Source organism: Aethalodelphis obliquidens, unplaced genomic scaffold (genome assembly GCF_003676395.1).
Source record: "Aethalodelphis obliquidens isolate GAN/ISIS:26980383/991018 unplaced genomic scaffold, ASM367639v1 scaffold5, whole genome shotgun sequence".
In the NCBI taxonomy this organism is placed as follows: domain Eukaryota; kingdom Metazoa; phylum Chordata; class Mammalia; order Artiodactyla; family Delphinidae; genus Aethalodelphis; species Aethalodelphis obliquidens.
The window spans coordinates 5565117-5581181 of NW_020837949.1; the positions used below are offsets into that span (position 1 = coordinate 5565117).

The following is a 16065-nucleotide window of genomic DNA, read 5'->3' on the forward strand; positions in this document are numbered from 1 at the left end:
TTTTGTTTTTGTTTCTAACATCTTTATTGGAGTATAATTGCTTTACAATGGTGTGTTCGTTTCTGCTATAACAAAGTGAATCAGCTGTACGTGTACATATATCCCCATATCCCCTACATCTTGCGTCTCCCTCCCACCCTCCCTATCCCACCCCTCTAGGTGGTCACAAGCACCGAGCTGATCTCCCTGTGCTATGCGGCTGCTTCCCACTAGCTATCTGTTTTACATTTGGTAGTATATATACGTCCATGCCACTCTCTCACTTCGTCCCAGCTTACCCTTCCTCCTCCCTGTGTCCTCAAGTCCATTCTCTACATCTGCGTCTCCATTCCTGTCCTGCCCCTAGGTTCTTCAGAACCATTTTTTTCTTTTTTAGATTCCATATATATGTGTTAGCATACGGTATTTGTTTTTCTCTTTCTGACTCACTTCATTCTGTATGACAGACTCTAGGTCCATCCACCTCACTACAAATAACTCAATTTCTTTTCTTTTTATGGCTGAGTAATATTCCATTGTATATATGTGCTACATCTTCTTTATCCATTCATCTGTCGATGGACACTTAGGTTGCTTCCATGTCCTAGCTATTGTAAATAGAGCTGCAATGAACATTGTGGGACATGACTCTTTTTGAATTATGGTTTTCTCAGGGTATATGCCCAGTAGTGGGATTGCTGGGTCGTATGGTAGTTCTATTTTTAGCTTTTTAAGTAACCTCCATACTGTTCTCCATAGTGGCTGTATCAATTTACATTCCCACCAACAGTGCAAGAGGGTTCCCTTTTCTCCACACCCTCTCCAGCATTTCTTGTTTGTAGATTTTCTGATGATGCCCATTCTAACTGGTGTGAGGTGATACCTCATTGTAGTTTTGATTTGCATTTCTCTAATGATTAGTGATGTTGAGCATCCTTTCATGTGTTTGTTGGCAATCTGTATATCTTCTTTGTAGAAATGTCGATTTAGGTCTTCTGCCCATTTTTGGATTGGGTTGTTTGTTTGTCTGTCTTAAATTCATTTATTTATCTTTGGCTGCATTGGATCTTTGTTGCTGCACGTGGGCTTTCTCTAGTTGCGGCGAGCGGGAGCTTCTTTTCTTTATGGTGCGCCGGCTTCTCACTGCGGTGGCTTCTCTTGTTGCGGAGCACAGGCTCTAGGCACACGGGCTTCAGTAGTTGTGGCATGTGGGCTCAGTCGTTGTGGCTAGTGGGCTCCAGAGCGCAGGCTCAGTAGTTGTGGCGCATGGGCCCAGCCGCCCTGCAGCATGTGGGATCTTCCCAGACCACAGCTTGAACCCGTGTCCCCCACGCTGACAGGAGGATTCCCAACCACTGCTCCACCAGGGAAGTCCTCTTTGTTTTTTTGATATTGAGCTGCATGAGCTGCTTGTATATTTTGGAGATTAATCCTTTGTCAGTTGCTTCATTTGCAAATATTTTCTCCCATTCTGAGGGTTGTCTTTTTGTCTTCTTTATAGTTTCCTTTGCTGTGCAAAAGCTTTTAAGTTTCATTAGGGCCCATTTGTTTATTTTTGTTTTTATTTCCATTTCTCTAGGAGGTGGGTCAAAAAGGATCTTGCTGTGATTTATGCCATAGAGTGTTCTGCCTATGTTTTCCTCTAAGAGTTTTATAGTGTCTGGCCTTACATTTAGGTCTTTAATCCATTTTGAGTTTATTTTTGTGTATAGTGTTAGGAAGTGTTGTAATTTCATTCTTTTACATGTAGCTGTCCAGTTTTCCCAGCACCACTTACTGAAGAGGCTGTCTTTTCTCCACTGTATATTCTTACCTCCTTTACCAAAGATAAGGTGACCATATCTGTGTGGGTTTATCTCTGGGCTTTCTATCCTGTTCCATTGATCTATATTTCTGTTTTGGTGCCAGTACCATACTGTCTTGATTACTGTAGCTTTGTAGTATAGTCTGAAGTCAGGGAGCCTGATTCCTCCAGCTCCATTTGTGTTTCTCAAGATTGCTTTGGCAATTCAGGGTCTTTTGTGTTTCCATACAAATTGTGAAATTTTTTGTTCAAGTTCTGTGAAAAATGCCATTGGTAGTTTGATAGGGATTGCATTGAATCTGTAGATTGCTTTGGGTAGTATAGTCATTTTCACAATATTGATTCTTCCAATCCAAGAACGTGGTATATCTCTCCATCTGTTGGTATCATCTTTAATTTCTTTCATCAATGTCTTATAGTTTTCTGCATACAGGTCTTTTGTCTCCTTAGGTAGGTTTATTCCTAGGTATTTTATTCTTTTTGTTGCAGTGGTAAATGGGAGTGTTTCCTTAATTTCTATTTCAGATTTTTCATCATTAGTGTATAGGAATGCAAGAGATTTCTGTGCATTAATTTTGTATCCTGATACTTTACCAAATTCATCGATTAGCTCTAGTAGTTTACAGTATCATGTCATCTGCAAACAGTGACAGCTTTACTTCTTCTTTTCTGATTTGGATTCCTTTTATTTCGTTTTCTTCTCTGATTGCTGTGGCTAAAACTTCCAAAACTATGTTGAATAATAGTGGTGAGAGTGGTCAACCTTGTCTTGTTCCTGATCTTAGTGGAAGTGGTTTCAGGTTTTCACCTTTGAGGATGACGTTGGCTTTGGGTTTGTCATATATGGCCTTTATTATGTTGAGGTAAGTTCCCTCTATGCCTACTTTCTGGAGAGTTTTTATCATAAATGGGTGTTGAACTATATCAAAAGCTTTCTCTGTATCTGTTGAGATGATCATATGGTTTTTCTCCTTCAGTTTGTTAATATGGTGTATCATATTGGTTGATTTGTGTATATTGAAGAATCCTTGCATTCCTGGGATAAGTCCCACTTGATCATGGTGTATGATCCTTTTAATGTGCTGTTGGATTCTGTTTGCTAGTCTTTTGTTGAGGATTTTTGCATCTATGTTCATCAGTGATATTGGTCTGTAGTTTTCTTTTTTTGTGACATCTTTGTCTGGTTTTGGTATCAGGGTGATGGTGGCCTCATAGAATGAGTTTGGGAGTGTTCCTCCCTCTGCTATATTTTGGAAGAGTTTGAGAAGCATAGGTGTTAGCCCTTCTCTAAATGTTTGATAGAATTCACCTGTGAAGCCATCTGGTCCTGGGCTTTTGTTTGTTGGAAGATTTTTAATCAGAGTTTCAATTTCAGTGCTTGTGATTGGTCTGTTCATATTTTCTGTTTCTTCCTGGTTCTGTCTCGGAAGGTTGTGCATTTCTAAGAATTTGTCCATTTCTTCCAGGTTGTCCATTTTATTGGCATATAGTTGCTTGTAGTAATCTCTCATGATCCTTTGTATTTCTGCAGTGACAGTTGTTACTTCCCCTTTTTCATTTCTAATTCTATTGATTTGAGTCTTCTCCCTTTTTTTCCTGATGAGTCTGGCTAATGGTTTATCAATTTTATCTTCTCAGAGAACCAGCTTTTAGTTTTATTGATCTTTGCTATCATTTCCTTCATTTCTTTTTCATTTATTTCTGATCTGATCTTTATGATTTCTTTCCTTCTGCTAACTTTGGGGGTTTTTTGTTCTTTTTTCTCTAATTGCTTTAGGTGTAAGGTTAGGTTGTTTCTTTGAGATGTTTCTTGTTTCTTAAGGTAGGATTGTATTGCTATAAACTTCCCTCTTAGAACTGCTTTTGCTGCATCTCATAGGCTTTGGGTCGTCGTGTTTTCATTGTCATTTGTTTCTAGGTATTTTTTAATTTCCTCTTTGATTTCTTCAGTGATCTCTTGGTTATTAAGTAGTGTATTGTTTAGCCTCCATGTGTTTGTATTTTTTACAGATTTTTTCCTGTAATTCATATCTAGTCTCATAGCGTTGTGGTCAGAAAAGATACTTGATACTATTTCAATTTTCTTAAATTTACCAAGGCTTGACTCATGACCCAAGATATGATCTATCCTGGATAATGTTCTATGAGCACTTGGGAAGAAAGTGTATTCTGTTATTTTTGGATGGAATGTCCTATAAATATCAATTAAGTCCAGCTTGTTTAGTGTATCATTTAAAGCTTATGTTTCCTTATTTATTTTCATTTTGGATGATCTGTCCGTTGGTGAAAATGGGGTGTTTAAGTCCCCTAGTATTATTGTGTTACTGTCAATTTCCCCTTTTATGGCTGTTAGCATTTGCCTTATGTATTGAGGTGCTCCTATGTTGGGTGCATAAATATTTACAATTTTTATATCTTCTTCTTGGATTGATCCCTTGATCCTTCTGTAGTGTCTTTCTTTTCTCTTATAATAGTCTTTATTTTAAAGTCTATTTTGTCTGATATGAGTATTGCTACCCCAGCTTTCTTTTGATTTCCATTTGCATGGAATATCTTTTTCCATCCCCTCACTTTCAGTCTGTATGTGTCCCCAGGTCTGAAGTGGGTCTCTTGTAGACAGCATATATACAGGTCTTGTTTTTGTATCCATTCAGCCAATCTGTGTCTTTTGGTTGGAGCATTTAATCCATTTATATTTAAGGTAATTATCGATATGTATGTTTCTATTACCATTTTCTTAAATGTTTGGGGTTTGTTATTGTAGGTCTTTTCCTTCTCTTGTGTTTCCTGCCTAGAGAAGTTCCTTTAGCATTTGTTGTAAAGCTGGTTTGGTGGTGCTGAATTCTCTTAGCTTTTGCTTGTCCGTGAAGGTTTTAATTTCTCTGTAGAATCTGAATGAGATCCTTGCTGGGTAGAGTAATCTTGGTTGTAGGTTTTTCCCTTTCATCATTTTAAATATGTACTGCCACACCCTTCTGGCTTGCAGAGTTTCTGCTGAAAGATCAGCTATTAACCTTATGGGGATTCCCTTGTATGTTATTTGTTGTTTTTTCCTTGCTGCTTTTAATATTTTTTCTTTGTATTTAATTTTTGATAGTTTGATTAATATGTGTCTTGGCATGTTTCTCCTTGGATTTATCCTGTGTGGGACTCTCTGTGCTTCCTGGACTACTTGACTATTTCCTTTCCCATATTAGGGAAGTTTTCAACTATAATCTCTTCAAATATTTTCTCAGTCCCTTTTTTTTTCTCTTCTTCTTCTGGGACCCCTATAATTCGAATGTTGGTGCATTTAATGTTGTCCCAGAGGTCTCTGAGGCTGTCCTCAATTCTTTTCATTGTTTTTTCTTTTTTCTGCTCTGCGGTAGTTATTTCCACTATTTTATCTTCCAGGTCACTTATCCGTTCTTCTGCCTCAGTTATTCTGCTATTGGTCCTTCTAGAGAATTTTTAATTTCATTTATTGTGTTGTTCATCATTGTTAGTTTGCTCTTTAGTTCTTCTAGGTCCTTGTTAAATGTTTCTTGTATTTTCATCATTCTGTTTCCAAGATTTTGGATCATCTTTACTATCATTACTCTGAATTCCATTTCAGGTAGACTGCCTATTTCCTCTTCATTTGTTTGGTCTGGTGGGTTTTTACCTTGCTCCTTCACCTGCTGTGTATTTCTCTGTCTTCTCATTTTGCTTAACTTACTGTGTTTGGGGTCTCCTTTTCGCAGGCTGCAGGTTCGTAGTTCCCATTGTTTTTGGTGTCTTCCCCCAGTGGGTAGGGTTGGTTCAGAGGGCTGTGTAGGCTTCCTGGTGGAGGGGTCTGGTGGATGAGGCTGGATCTTGTCTTTCTGATGGGCAGGACTGCGTCTGGTGGTGTGTTTTGGGGTGTCTGTGAACTTATTATGATTTTAGGCAGCCTCTCTCTGCTAATGGGTGGGGTTGTGTTCCTGTCTTGCTAGTTGCTTGGCATGGGGTGTCCAGCACTGGAGCTTGCTGGTTGTTGAGTGGACCTGGGTCTTAGCGTTGAGACAGAGATCTCTGGGAGAACTCTCACCGATTGATATTACGTTGGGCCGGGAGTTCTCTGGGGTACCAGCGTCCTAAACTCGGCTCTCCCACGTCAGAGGCTCAGGCCTGACACCCAGCTGGAGCACCAAGACCATGTCAGCCACACGGCCAGGTACGTGGGGAGTTTCTTGCCTTTTGAGAAGTCTGAGGTCTTCTGCCAGCATTCAGTAGGTGTTCTTTAGGAGTTGTTCCACATGTAGATGTATTTGTGGTGAGGAAGGTGATCTCCATGTCTTACTCCTCCACCATGTTGAAGGTCTCCCCCCACCAGCCCCATACATAGGTTTTTGTGTGAACATGTTTCGTTTTCCCTGGGATAAACGCCCAAGAGCGCCACTGCTGTGTCATATGGCGGTTGGGAGCTTAGATTCATAAGAAACTGCAAAATTGTTTCCCAGAGCGGTGGTATGATTTTGCATCCCCACAGCAATGCACAAGTGATTCTGTTTCTCTGTATCCTCACTGGCATTTGGTGTGGTCACTGTTTTTATTTTGGCCATTCTAATAGGGGTGTAGTGATAGCTTGTTGTGGTTTTGATTTGCGTTTCCCTAATGGCTAATGATGTTGGACAGGTTTTCATGCGCTTATTTTGCCGTCTTTCTATCTGTTTCAGTGAAATGCCTCCATATCTTTTGCCCATGTTCTGATTGGGTTGTTTTCTTTTTCTCCTGTTGAGTTTTTATTTTATTTATTTATTTTTGGCTGCACTGGGTCTTTGTTGCTGCACGCAGGCTTTCTCTAGTTGCGGCGAGCAGGGGCTGCTCTTTGCTGCGGTGGCCGGGCTTCTCATTGCAGTGGCTTCTCCTGTTGCGGAGCACAGGCTCCAGCCCCACAGACCTCAGCAGTTGAGGTACGTGGGCTCAGTAGTTGTGGCTCATGGGCTCTAGAGCACAGGCTAAGTAGTTGTGGCACACGGGCTTAGTTGCTCCGCAGCATGTGGGATCTTCCCGGACCAGGGCTCGAACCCATGTCCCCTGCATTGGCAGGTGGATTCTTAACCACTGCGCCACCAGGGAAGCCCTGTACATGTTCTCTTAAGTGAATACCTAAGTATTTAATTTTCTTTGTGGTCATCATAAATAATATTGTTTTTAATATCAGTTTCCACGTGTTCCTTGTTAGCATGAACATTGTTAGCACAAATGTGATTGATTTTTGTGTGTTGAACGTGATTGATTTTTGTGTGTTGATCTTGTATCCTGTAACCTTGGCTGCACTAATTAGTCCTAGTTTTGGTGTTTTGGGATTTGTTTGTTTGTTTATCTAGTAGATTCCTTGGGACTTTCTATGAAGACAACCATGTCATCTGCAAATAGGGATGGTTTTATTTCTTCCTTTGCAATTTGTATGCCTTTAATTTTTTTTTCTTCCCTTGTTGCAGTGGCTAGAACTTCTAGTACTGTGTTGATTAAGAACAGTGTGAAAGCACACATCCTTGCCTTGTTCCTGAACTTAAGAGAGAAAGCATTCAGTCTTTTGCTGTTAAGCATGACACAGCTGAGCATTTTTACCACCATGTCTTACAAAATTAGTTCTGTCTTCTTTTCCTCCCCCCACATTTTTTAAGGCAAAGATTAAGACTTAGGGATTGGCAGGACTTCCCTGGTGACCCATTGGTTAAGACTCCATGCTCCCAATGTAGGGGGCATGGGTTTGACCCCTGGTTGGGGAACTAAGATCCCTCATGCCACATGGCGTGACTAAAAAAAAAAAGACTTGGGTATTGGCCCAACTGAGATGACAGAGCAGAAAGAAAGCATAAAGGAAATTTAAGTACTTCCTCCTCCAGGCTAGGCTTGCAAGAGTGACAGAACCAAGTTCCTTTGGTGGGGGCGGGACTTCACAGCCTTAATCAGCGCTGGGGAGCTAATCTCTTTATCAGGGCCCTTGCACTCTGCAGTGAGCTAAGGGCCCCCTGCACCTGGGGCAGTCATTGCCTGTAACACAGGAGAGCCTCACGGAATGGGGTGCCTGTCCCCTCTCTGGTTACCCTGCTCTTCCAGGAAGCTCTCGGCTGCCAGCCTCGCTGCCTGCCAACCTGAGTTGGCGATTGGAGAGTCTCAGATACCCAGATCCAGGGTGACAGGAGTGGCCAGGGCCAGATTTAGATTTGTATGTGCTTCTGGCAGTGGCTCCCCAAAAAAGAGAATGGGCTATGAAGAGAGGAAGCACGTTAAAGAGTTCCATGGTGGGTAAAACTGATAGCGACACAGTGCATCTACAGTACGTATATTCCACAGAACAAAATTTTTATTAGGCGAAAGGGATGGGCAATTTAGTCTAAACTTTATAAAGAAAAGCAAGCAATCACTCCCTCACCCACTCCCCTCCACCCCGACCCCCGCCTTGGGGGTCATCTCCCCCTGGAGTCCTGCAGCCTCCATTCCCCTCTCCCTGGCACGTCGCTCCGCCCACCCCGCCCCCACCTGGCAGCGCTCCCCTCGTGCCCCACCCCCCGGGCTGGCCGAGACCACACCTGCGCAGGTTAAACCTGCAGGGACGCGCTGCCGTGGGTGGCGGGGGAAGGTGAGCGGATGTGAGCGGTGGGATGGGAGGACGAGGCAAGGATGAGAAAACGGGCCTCTGCTAATGGCCGGTCGGCGGCCCTGGCGGGAAGGAGGGATGCGGCCAGAAGGGCGCCCCGGCCGCCCTCGAGCGAGCCAGCCCCTGGCTCCTCGGGGTCCTAGTCCCACGGTTCCATCTCGCCGGTCCATACCAACGCGCGAGGCGCCAGGGGGAGGCCGGGAGCGGGCCGTTCCACTCGGGGAGGGCGGCAGGTTAGGCCGCGGCCCGCGCCACCTGCGGCTTGGGGCGGGGGTGGGCCGGAGGCTGGGCCGCACCGCCCGTTCTGTGCAGAGCGGGCGGGCCGGGCCGCGCCGCGCCGCGCCGCCCCCCGCCCCGCCAGCCGCCCGGGAGGCCCCTCCTCCCAGCGACCCGGCGCGGAGCTAGGCCGGAGCGCTCCGCGGAGCCGCAGAGACCGCCTCCGTGCCCCCGCCCCACCACACACGCTCCCCGCCCGCCTCCCTGCGCCTCCCCCCAGTCCCCCTCGTCCCGCCCCCGCGCCCCCAACCGCTCGCCGGCCTGCACCCGCCCCCTGGCCGCTCGCCCCTCGGCCCCGCCCCCCGCGTTCGCACCACCGCCGGCCCCCGGCCCTCCGGCCCCCCGCGGCCTGCGCCGCGCCCCTGTATCCCCGGCACCCCCGCCCTCCGCCCCCGCGCGCCACCCCCCCCGCGTCCCCGCGCCCCCGCCCGCGCGGCCGGGGACGAGCGCGGCCGAGCGCATGCTGATCCCTGTCCTGCTCCTCCTCAGGCGGCGCTGGCGGCGGCCCCGGGACCCGCGGAAGCCGGCATGCTGGAGAAATTCGAGTTGGAAGAAGAAGGTGAGTGCCCCCCGCTGGAACGCGCTTCCGTGTCTACGCCGGGGGCCCGGAGGGGCCGGGGCGCGGGGACAGACGGGGTTCACGCCCCGGAGGCCGCGGGACCCAGCCGCCCACCGCCCGTCCGGCTTCGGGCGGCGCGCCCTGCGGGGGCTGGCGGTGGAGACGCGGAGCCGGCAGAGCGTGTCTGCAGTGGCCGCGGGTGCCTTTCGGTGGCGAAATCTTGCTGGGTTCTAAGGGGAGCCCGCAACCCGGCCATCCACACGGATGGTCGGTCCTTTTGTCCTTACAAGCCGAACTGGAATGAGAGCAGGGTGACGTGCAGTAGTAATTGTTTGTAATGCCACCATACATGTAGGGGTAACCCCCAGATTATGCCTATGGTCCGTACCTTTAAATAACACACAGTGGTTCCCTTATCTGTACTTGTGAAAATACCACCAGCAGGGTGTGTCTTCTTGTCTTGATAGGGAAAGTTCAATAGGAAAAGCGGTGGCGGCTTAGCGAATTGGTTTTGAGTTCAGGTGATCCTGTCATTCCATCGTTCCTGTCTTCTCTTCGCTCACTCGGTATTTTTCCTTTTCCTGCCCCGTTTTCTTCTTCTTACCTGGATCTTATTTTGAAGCTGTTGAAATGTGGGGGGATGAGTTTGTTCTTTGGCAAAATGAATATTTAACGTGGGACTGTGATGAGCTTTCACCTGGATCTTATGTTGAAACTGTTAAAATTTGAAGGGGATGAGCTTGTTCTTTGGCAGAATTAGTATTGAAAATGAGATATGATGAGTTCACAGTCTAAAGAGAACTTTGTATAAGATGCTTGACAATGTGAGGAATTTAAAAGACCTCCACACTATCTTGTGTTTTTCCGTTATTCGTTTAGTGAGTTCTCTTTTTTCCAAGAGTATTGATGGAATAAAGCCCCTGGAACAAAGCATGTGCCATGTGGATGCTGTGCCCTCTGCCAACTTTACTTTAATGCTTCTGTTTATTTACAGTCAGGCAGTTCCTTAAATAAGCGCAACCACTATGAGAACGTTAAGCCGACAGCATCAGGCCGGTGCCTACGTTTATTTTATGTTTTAGAGTTCCCGCATTTCACAGACATGTTAGCCAGAAGATAACGTGTTCATAGTAATGATCATTAAAAGTCTGCCGCCATATTTATTATTAACAAGCAGTTACATGATACATTGCAGAATTTGACTAGGGCTTAATTTGCACTCTGTCCTACTGAAAAATAATCCAGCGTGTTCAATCGAATCCACCTCATTATTCCGTGATTTTATTATATTGCAGGTCAAACTTGGGGCACTGTCCACGGGGCAGTATGGTGTGCCCCCCCTTTCGTTAAGACTCTGAATATCTAAATCATAGAGTTTTCTTTGTCCCTGATTTCAGTAACAATGAGACTCCATCGCATTTAATCATTTTGAGATTCACATGGGGGCAAAGGAAAGTAGAGAGCAGATGCTATTGGAGAGGTGCCATAGTTATGGTTTAGAGCATAGGCCCAGCTTCAGACCGTATCTTACCTTCTTATTAAGCTGTGTGACCTTGGACAAGTTACTTAACCTCCCTGTGCCTTAGTTTTCCCATTCATAAGGTGGAGCTAATATCGGGGGTGTTTTGAGGATTAAATGAGATAATCCATGTAATGGTATTTAGTACAATGTAAATCCACAGTAAGCACTTAGTACATGTTAGTTACTGTTACTGTTTAAGTGCCATCTACCATTGTACTGAACTCATGGACTTTTTAAGCTTTTTATTAATGAATCGTCCGTAGAGATTTTTCTCAGTACAGGTTTGATGGAGTTTTTTTCCTTACTTGAGATTTATTAATTCAATTATATTGCATTTCTCAAAGCAGATATTTGAGAAATATCTCTATGCCTTATTTCTTTTGCATTGTTTCTGCCAAGGGAATGAGTATAAAATACTAAACCTAAGCGTCTAAGACAAGGAATTTCCCGTTTTCACCCATCTGTTTTTATCGATGTTGCTGTCATTACTCTAAAGCGTACTGAATCCCACAAATAACCCTGTCAGATTTTTCCAGATTCTTAAGGAGGCACAATGTCAAAAAGCAGTTGCTTGGAAGCTGTTAGCCAAGCCTGAAGGGGTAGTGTTGGCGTGGTTGTCTAAAGTGCTGCTTTGTTCCTTTTGAACTTTAGATTGCTTATTCATCCAAAATACGGAAAAACTGACTATCAAGCAGAATCTTACATTTATTCGGGGGAACAATGCGTCCTAACAGTAGGACGTTACACCTTTAAATAGTATCCTGTGAGCTGATGTGTTAGCAGCCTACATAATACTGATACCTAGCTGTTGAATAGGTCCTCATTTAATCTTCCAGCTTCCTTCTTATTCACGCGGTGTCATCATTTGTGCATTGCGATCTGGACGCTTTCCTTAGATGGGGATGTAGTTGGTATACATGGAAACACGTGATTGCTAATATTTTTGTTACCAAGTCTTTGCCTATTTCCTAATAAATTCTAACAGATACTCTGTGCGTTAGAAAGGCATTAGTGAAGTTGGCGTAATCTCTTAAAACGTTAATTTGCTTCTGGGACGAAAGAAGAAATGGTGCCTCTGTCTCCCATGTGTTGTCCAGGTCCTCTTTTGTCTAGGTTCTGACACCAAGTGCCCACCCACTTCTTCCTACCATCGCACCCTGACAGAGGGACCTTTCCAGAGCGTGAGCTGACAGCACCCCTCCTTTACGGGAAAATCTTTACCACTTTCCTGGGTCTGTGTATAGAATACATGCAGACTTCTCTTCATCTGCAGCCTCACCGCCTCATCCCGGCCGTACACACCAATGATCGGAGAGCTTTCTGTGCATAAGCCCTGCCAGAGAGCTTTTTAAAAGGCAGAGTCTAGTTCTGTGGGTCTGGGGTGGAACCTGGGAGTCTGCATTTCTGCTCAGCTCCCAAGTGCTGCTGCTGCTGCTGCTTCACAGACCCTGTGCTGAATAATGAGGCTCTAGAACGGGCACGGGCAAACTTCTTCTGTAGAGGGCCAGATGGTCTCGGTCTCCGTCCCTGTCAAGACTGCTCAGCCTGCCCGTGCAGCAGCAAAGCAGCAACGCGGTCCAAGTGGCAGGGCTGCGTTCCAGTCAAACTTTATTTACAGAAAGAGGCCAGGTTTGGCCCACAAGCAGAGTTAGCCAGACCCCTGTTCTGTGACCCTTCATGGTCTCGGTGCCTGAGGGTTTACATCCTTTGGAGGGTAAGTCCTTCTCTTGCTCCCTTTTTCCACCTGCCAACCTTCCTACATCACGGCTCAGCCCAAGTCTCACCCTCTCCGAGGCCGCTCCCTAAAGCCCTTCTGTGCTTCTCCATAATCCATCTTTCTCTTCCCAGCAGGCGATACGGCGGCACTTCGTCGGTGCTCAGCGGCGTTTTGGTATCTCAGTGACTACATTCAGCGTTTATGTTTCCTTTGTGGGAACGATGGGAGGATGAAGTGATTCGGTATCTGCAAAGTGATGCGAGCAGTGCCAGCCCGTAGCAGTCACTTTATGTGTTTGCGTTTCGAGTGGTTAATTATATCAGCCACACCTGTTTGTTTTTATCAAGATTAACCGTCTTGAACTTATTTAACCACAGGGCCCAGCACCTTCGTAAGCACCTAAACGCAGCCCGTGAGTGCCTTCTCAAGTCGATGAGTATTCAGAAACTTATTCATGATTAATAACTCTGTAATTCTGGCACTACCTCAAGAACTTTACAGCCCCTGGGAACCACCTGCGTTATCGCTGCCGCCTTGTCATTCCAGCTGTCGCAGACTCTCCGGTTTCTTCGGGCTTTCAGCAAGTCGCTTCTTCCCAGTCACCTGTCCCCTCTCCCCTCACCACCTGCCCGCTTCCTTCAGTCCAGGCGGTCCTTTCTGTCCGAGCTGTTCCTTCCTCACCTGCAAGGCATTTCCCAAAGGATAAGCTTTTCAGAACTTGCCTCCAAACTTATTTTCCTAGCAAGATTGGTCAAGCTAGTCTGCACGATCAAAAATAGGGAAGAAGTGGGGGCACAAGTACAAGCGAGGGGAAAGCATTATTTTTCAGTCAAGGATCTTGGAATCGTAGGCCCAGTTCTGTAATGAAGTAGCTGTATTCTTGAATCATCCTCCTCTCTTGGGGCGTTGCTTGCTTGTTCTGTTGTCATTGTGGGTTTTCTCGGTAGACCAAAGCCCAGCATTGGTGAACTTGTACTTTTCCTTCCAGCTTGAAAATATGACCTAAAGCGACCAGCAACCGCTCTACAATAAACCAGAAACGTGCATTCACTGTAACTTGTTCATTCTCAACTGGGGACATTGCCCTGAAGTGAGCAAAGATTGGTTCTTGTTGGGGGACAAAAAATCTTAGCTATTACAGTGGTTTCTGGCTCTCCAAAGGGCCCCCAAATGGATATACAATGTATCTGTGGTATTAAAGTTTCATGGGGGTAGGACAGTTGAGGGGGGAATGTATAGAAAGGCTGGGGGGGGTGGATAATGAAAACAAGTTTGAGAAACACTGCCCTAACTTACTTAAGGGAGAATGTCTTCCTGTGAATTTGTGGAACCTTTTAAAGTGTCCCCTTATCACTTAGCTTTGATAAGTGAGGCTCAGCTGGGTCCACTTGGCTTATTGACTGTCCTGTGAGGGGTGCTGACCTCTGGTGGTGACAAGGTTTGTGATGGCAGCTTGGTTGCTGGCCGATCGTCTCGTAGTATTAAAGGCTCTGATAATCTATCTTCCAGACTCTTTCCTTCCCTGCTGAGCCTGCATACTTACCTTAGAGAAGAGGTTTATTGTTTCTTGTTTAAAAACATAGTTACAGCTTTATGACATGTTTACAATTAAACGTTTTCTGCTCCGGCTGACCCCGTGTTTGAAAGCTTGCCATTTTCACAGACTTTAGGTTCATGTTTTAAAGTCAGGCTTCACATTTGATGGTATCTTAGATTTGATAAGACAGAGTAGTTGTTTTATAGGCTGCGGAGGTTTTGTTATCTGAAACGTTAAGACCCCTGACTGTTTTAACCAAGAGGGGAGTGTGCGGCAGGGTTTGAGGATCCGTAAGTGGGACCTGCCACCGGGCTTCTCAAGTCATCAGGAAGCAGGGCCGCGCTGAGTCATGTCCACGATGATGAAGGGACCTCCACGACCTTCCCGCTCAGGACTGGTTCTGCCTGCTCATTGGTGAGCCCTCAGCAGCCCCAGCAGGCGGCTGGCAGGAGTCCAGGCCAGCGAGTCAGACTGTCTGCTCCATGGCCGGGGTGTTTCCACCCTACAGCTCTGCGTGGGGTGGGCAGAGCCCTTGCAAAGTTGTTATGCCAGGACCCCTGTGACTTTACATTTTACCTGTGAATTTTAAAGTGGGAAAATTTTGCCACCGCAAAGCATTTGGAATTTATTTGGAGAAACTGGAAGAATTTTTGTCCTTTTTCTATGATTATAGTAACCGGCGTATGTTAAGTATATTGAGGCACTGTTATAAATCCTTTACGTTTATCCCATCTAATCCTCAAAACAACTCTTAAGGGGTAAATATTTTTATCTTCTCTGTTTATAGAGTAGGAGATTAAGAGGGGTCAAATAAGTGACCGTGGGGCGGGGGAGGACATATCTGGGAAGGTGGGGTCGCCAGGTTTCAAACACAGGCTTTAGACTTGCAGCCCAGTCTCTGAGCCGGTCTTCTAACCGACATGAAATAATCCCTTATCTGGAAACCCTCTTTGCATTTCCTTGCTTCCCATTCCTTCTTCAGCGCGTATCCACCGCTCCACCCAAATTCCCTGAGTTGGTCACTCCCGGCTCCATTTTGCAAACTCCAGTGGACTCTTAATCGTCTTCCCGTTTTGCACTCTTCGTAGGCGTCACCAGGGGTGACCTCTGCTCCCTCGCCCGCGGAGCACTCCTGGCGCGCTCCTCAAACCTGCCCGCTCGTTGTTTCCTTGAAGGCTCTTACCCTTTTTCCTTTCCGTTTTGTTTTGTTTTGTAGTAGCAGGTGGAGTGAGGACTAATTCACAAGCCATGCGTTTGAACGTTAGCTATGGGGCTCGCTCCTGGCTCTTCCCCAAGCCACTTGTCTTCTCCTCCTGGGCCCTCCCCCAGGCAATCTCCCTCACTTCCATGGCTTCAGTTACCACCTGCCTGTTGCCCAGTGTTTAATTACCACGATGCTTTAATAACTGATGATGCCCAAAGAGATATCTGCAGCCAGATCTCCCTTCTGAGTATTTGGTTGCCTATTGGATGTCTCTGCCTGAGTCATCGCACCGTCTCTCTGGTCTGTCCCCCTGCTTCTCCCTCGCACCTCTTTTTTTCCCCCCAACCTAATTCAGTAAGTGCTACCACATTCACCTGTTTTTTTGTTTTGTTTTTTTAACAAGAATGACGTTGAGCTATGGCTCTCTCACTCTCCCACACCCAAGCGGTCGGTCCTCTCGCCTTCACCTCCTGAATACCTACCTGTCTCCGCCATCATCACCTTTCTGTTGACTATTAAACAGCCTAGTCTCTCCAGCATCTACTCTCGCCCCCTCCAATCAACTTTACATGCTGCAATTAGAGATATTTTTAAAAACATGTATCTGATCGTGTCACTTCCGGGCTTAAAAGCCTGCTCTGACTTTCCTTTGCCGTTAGGCTGGAGCCCAGACTTACCTCCTTCTTCCATCTGCCCACCTCACCGCGCACCTCCCTCCTCCTGGCCTCATTCCTCCGTGCCTGCTGGACTTTGCACAGGCTGTTCCCTCTCCCTGGATTGTTCTTCCCTGTCCTCTTGGCCACCTGCTAGTTTTCTTCAGGTCTCAGCCTACGTGTCACTTCCTCGGGAAAATTGCCTTT

General features: G+C 46.1%; 1 protein-coding gene across 5 annotated transcripts in view; it reads left to right on the forward strand.

Annotated features, from left to right (window-relative positions):
• The window catches only part of PRKAG2 (protein kinase AMP-activated non-catalytic subunit gamma 2), a 276675-nt gene that overhangs the window by 208735 nt on the left and 51875 nt on the right, over positions 1-16065 (forward strand). For all 5 annotated transcript variants that reach the window (XM_027101458.1, XM_027101457.1, XM_027101455.1 and 2 more), the window contains one exon: positions 9156-9225. In XM_027101458.1, coding sequence (XP_026957259.1) covers positions 9156-9225 — 70 coding nt within the window. The remainder of the gene's footprint in view (positions 1-9155; positions 9226-16065) is intronic.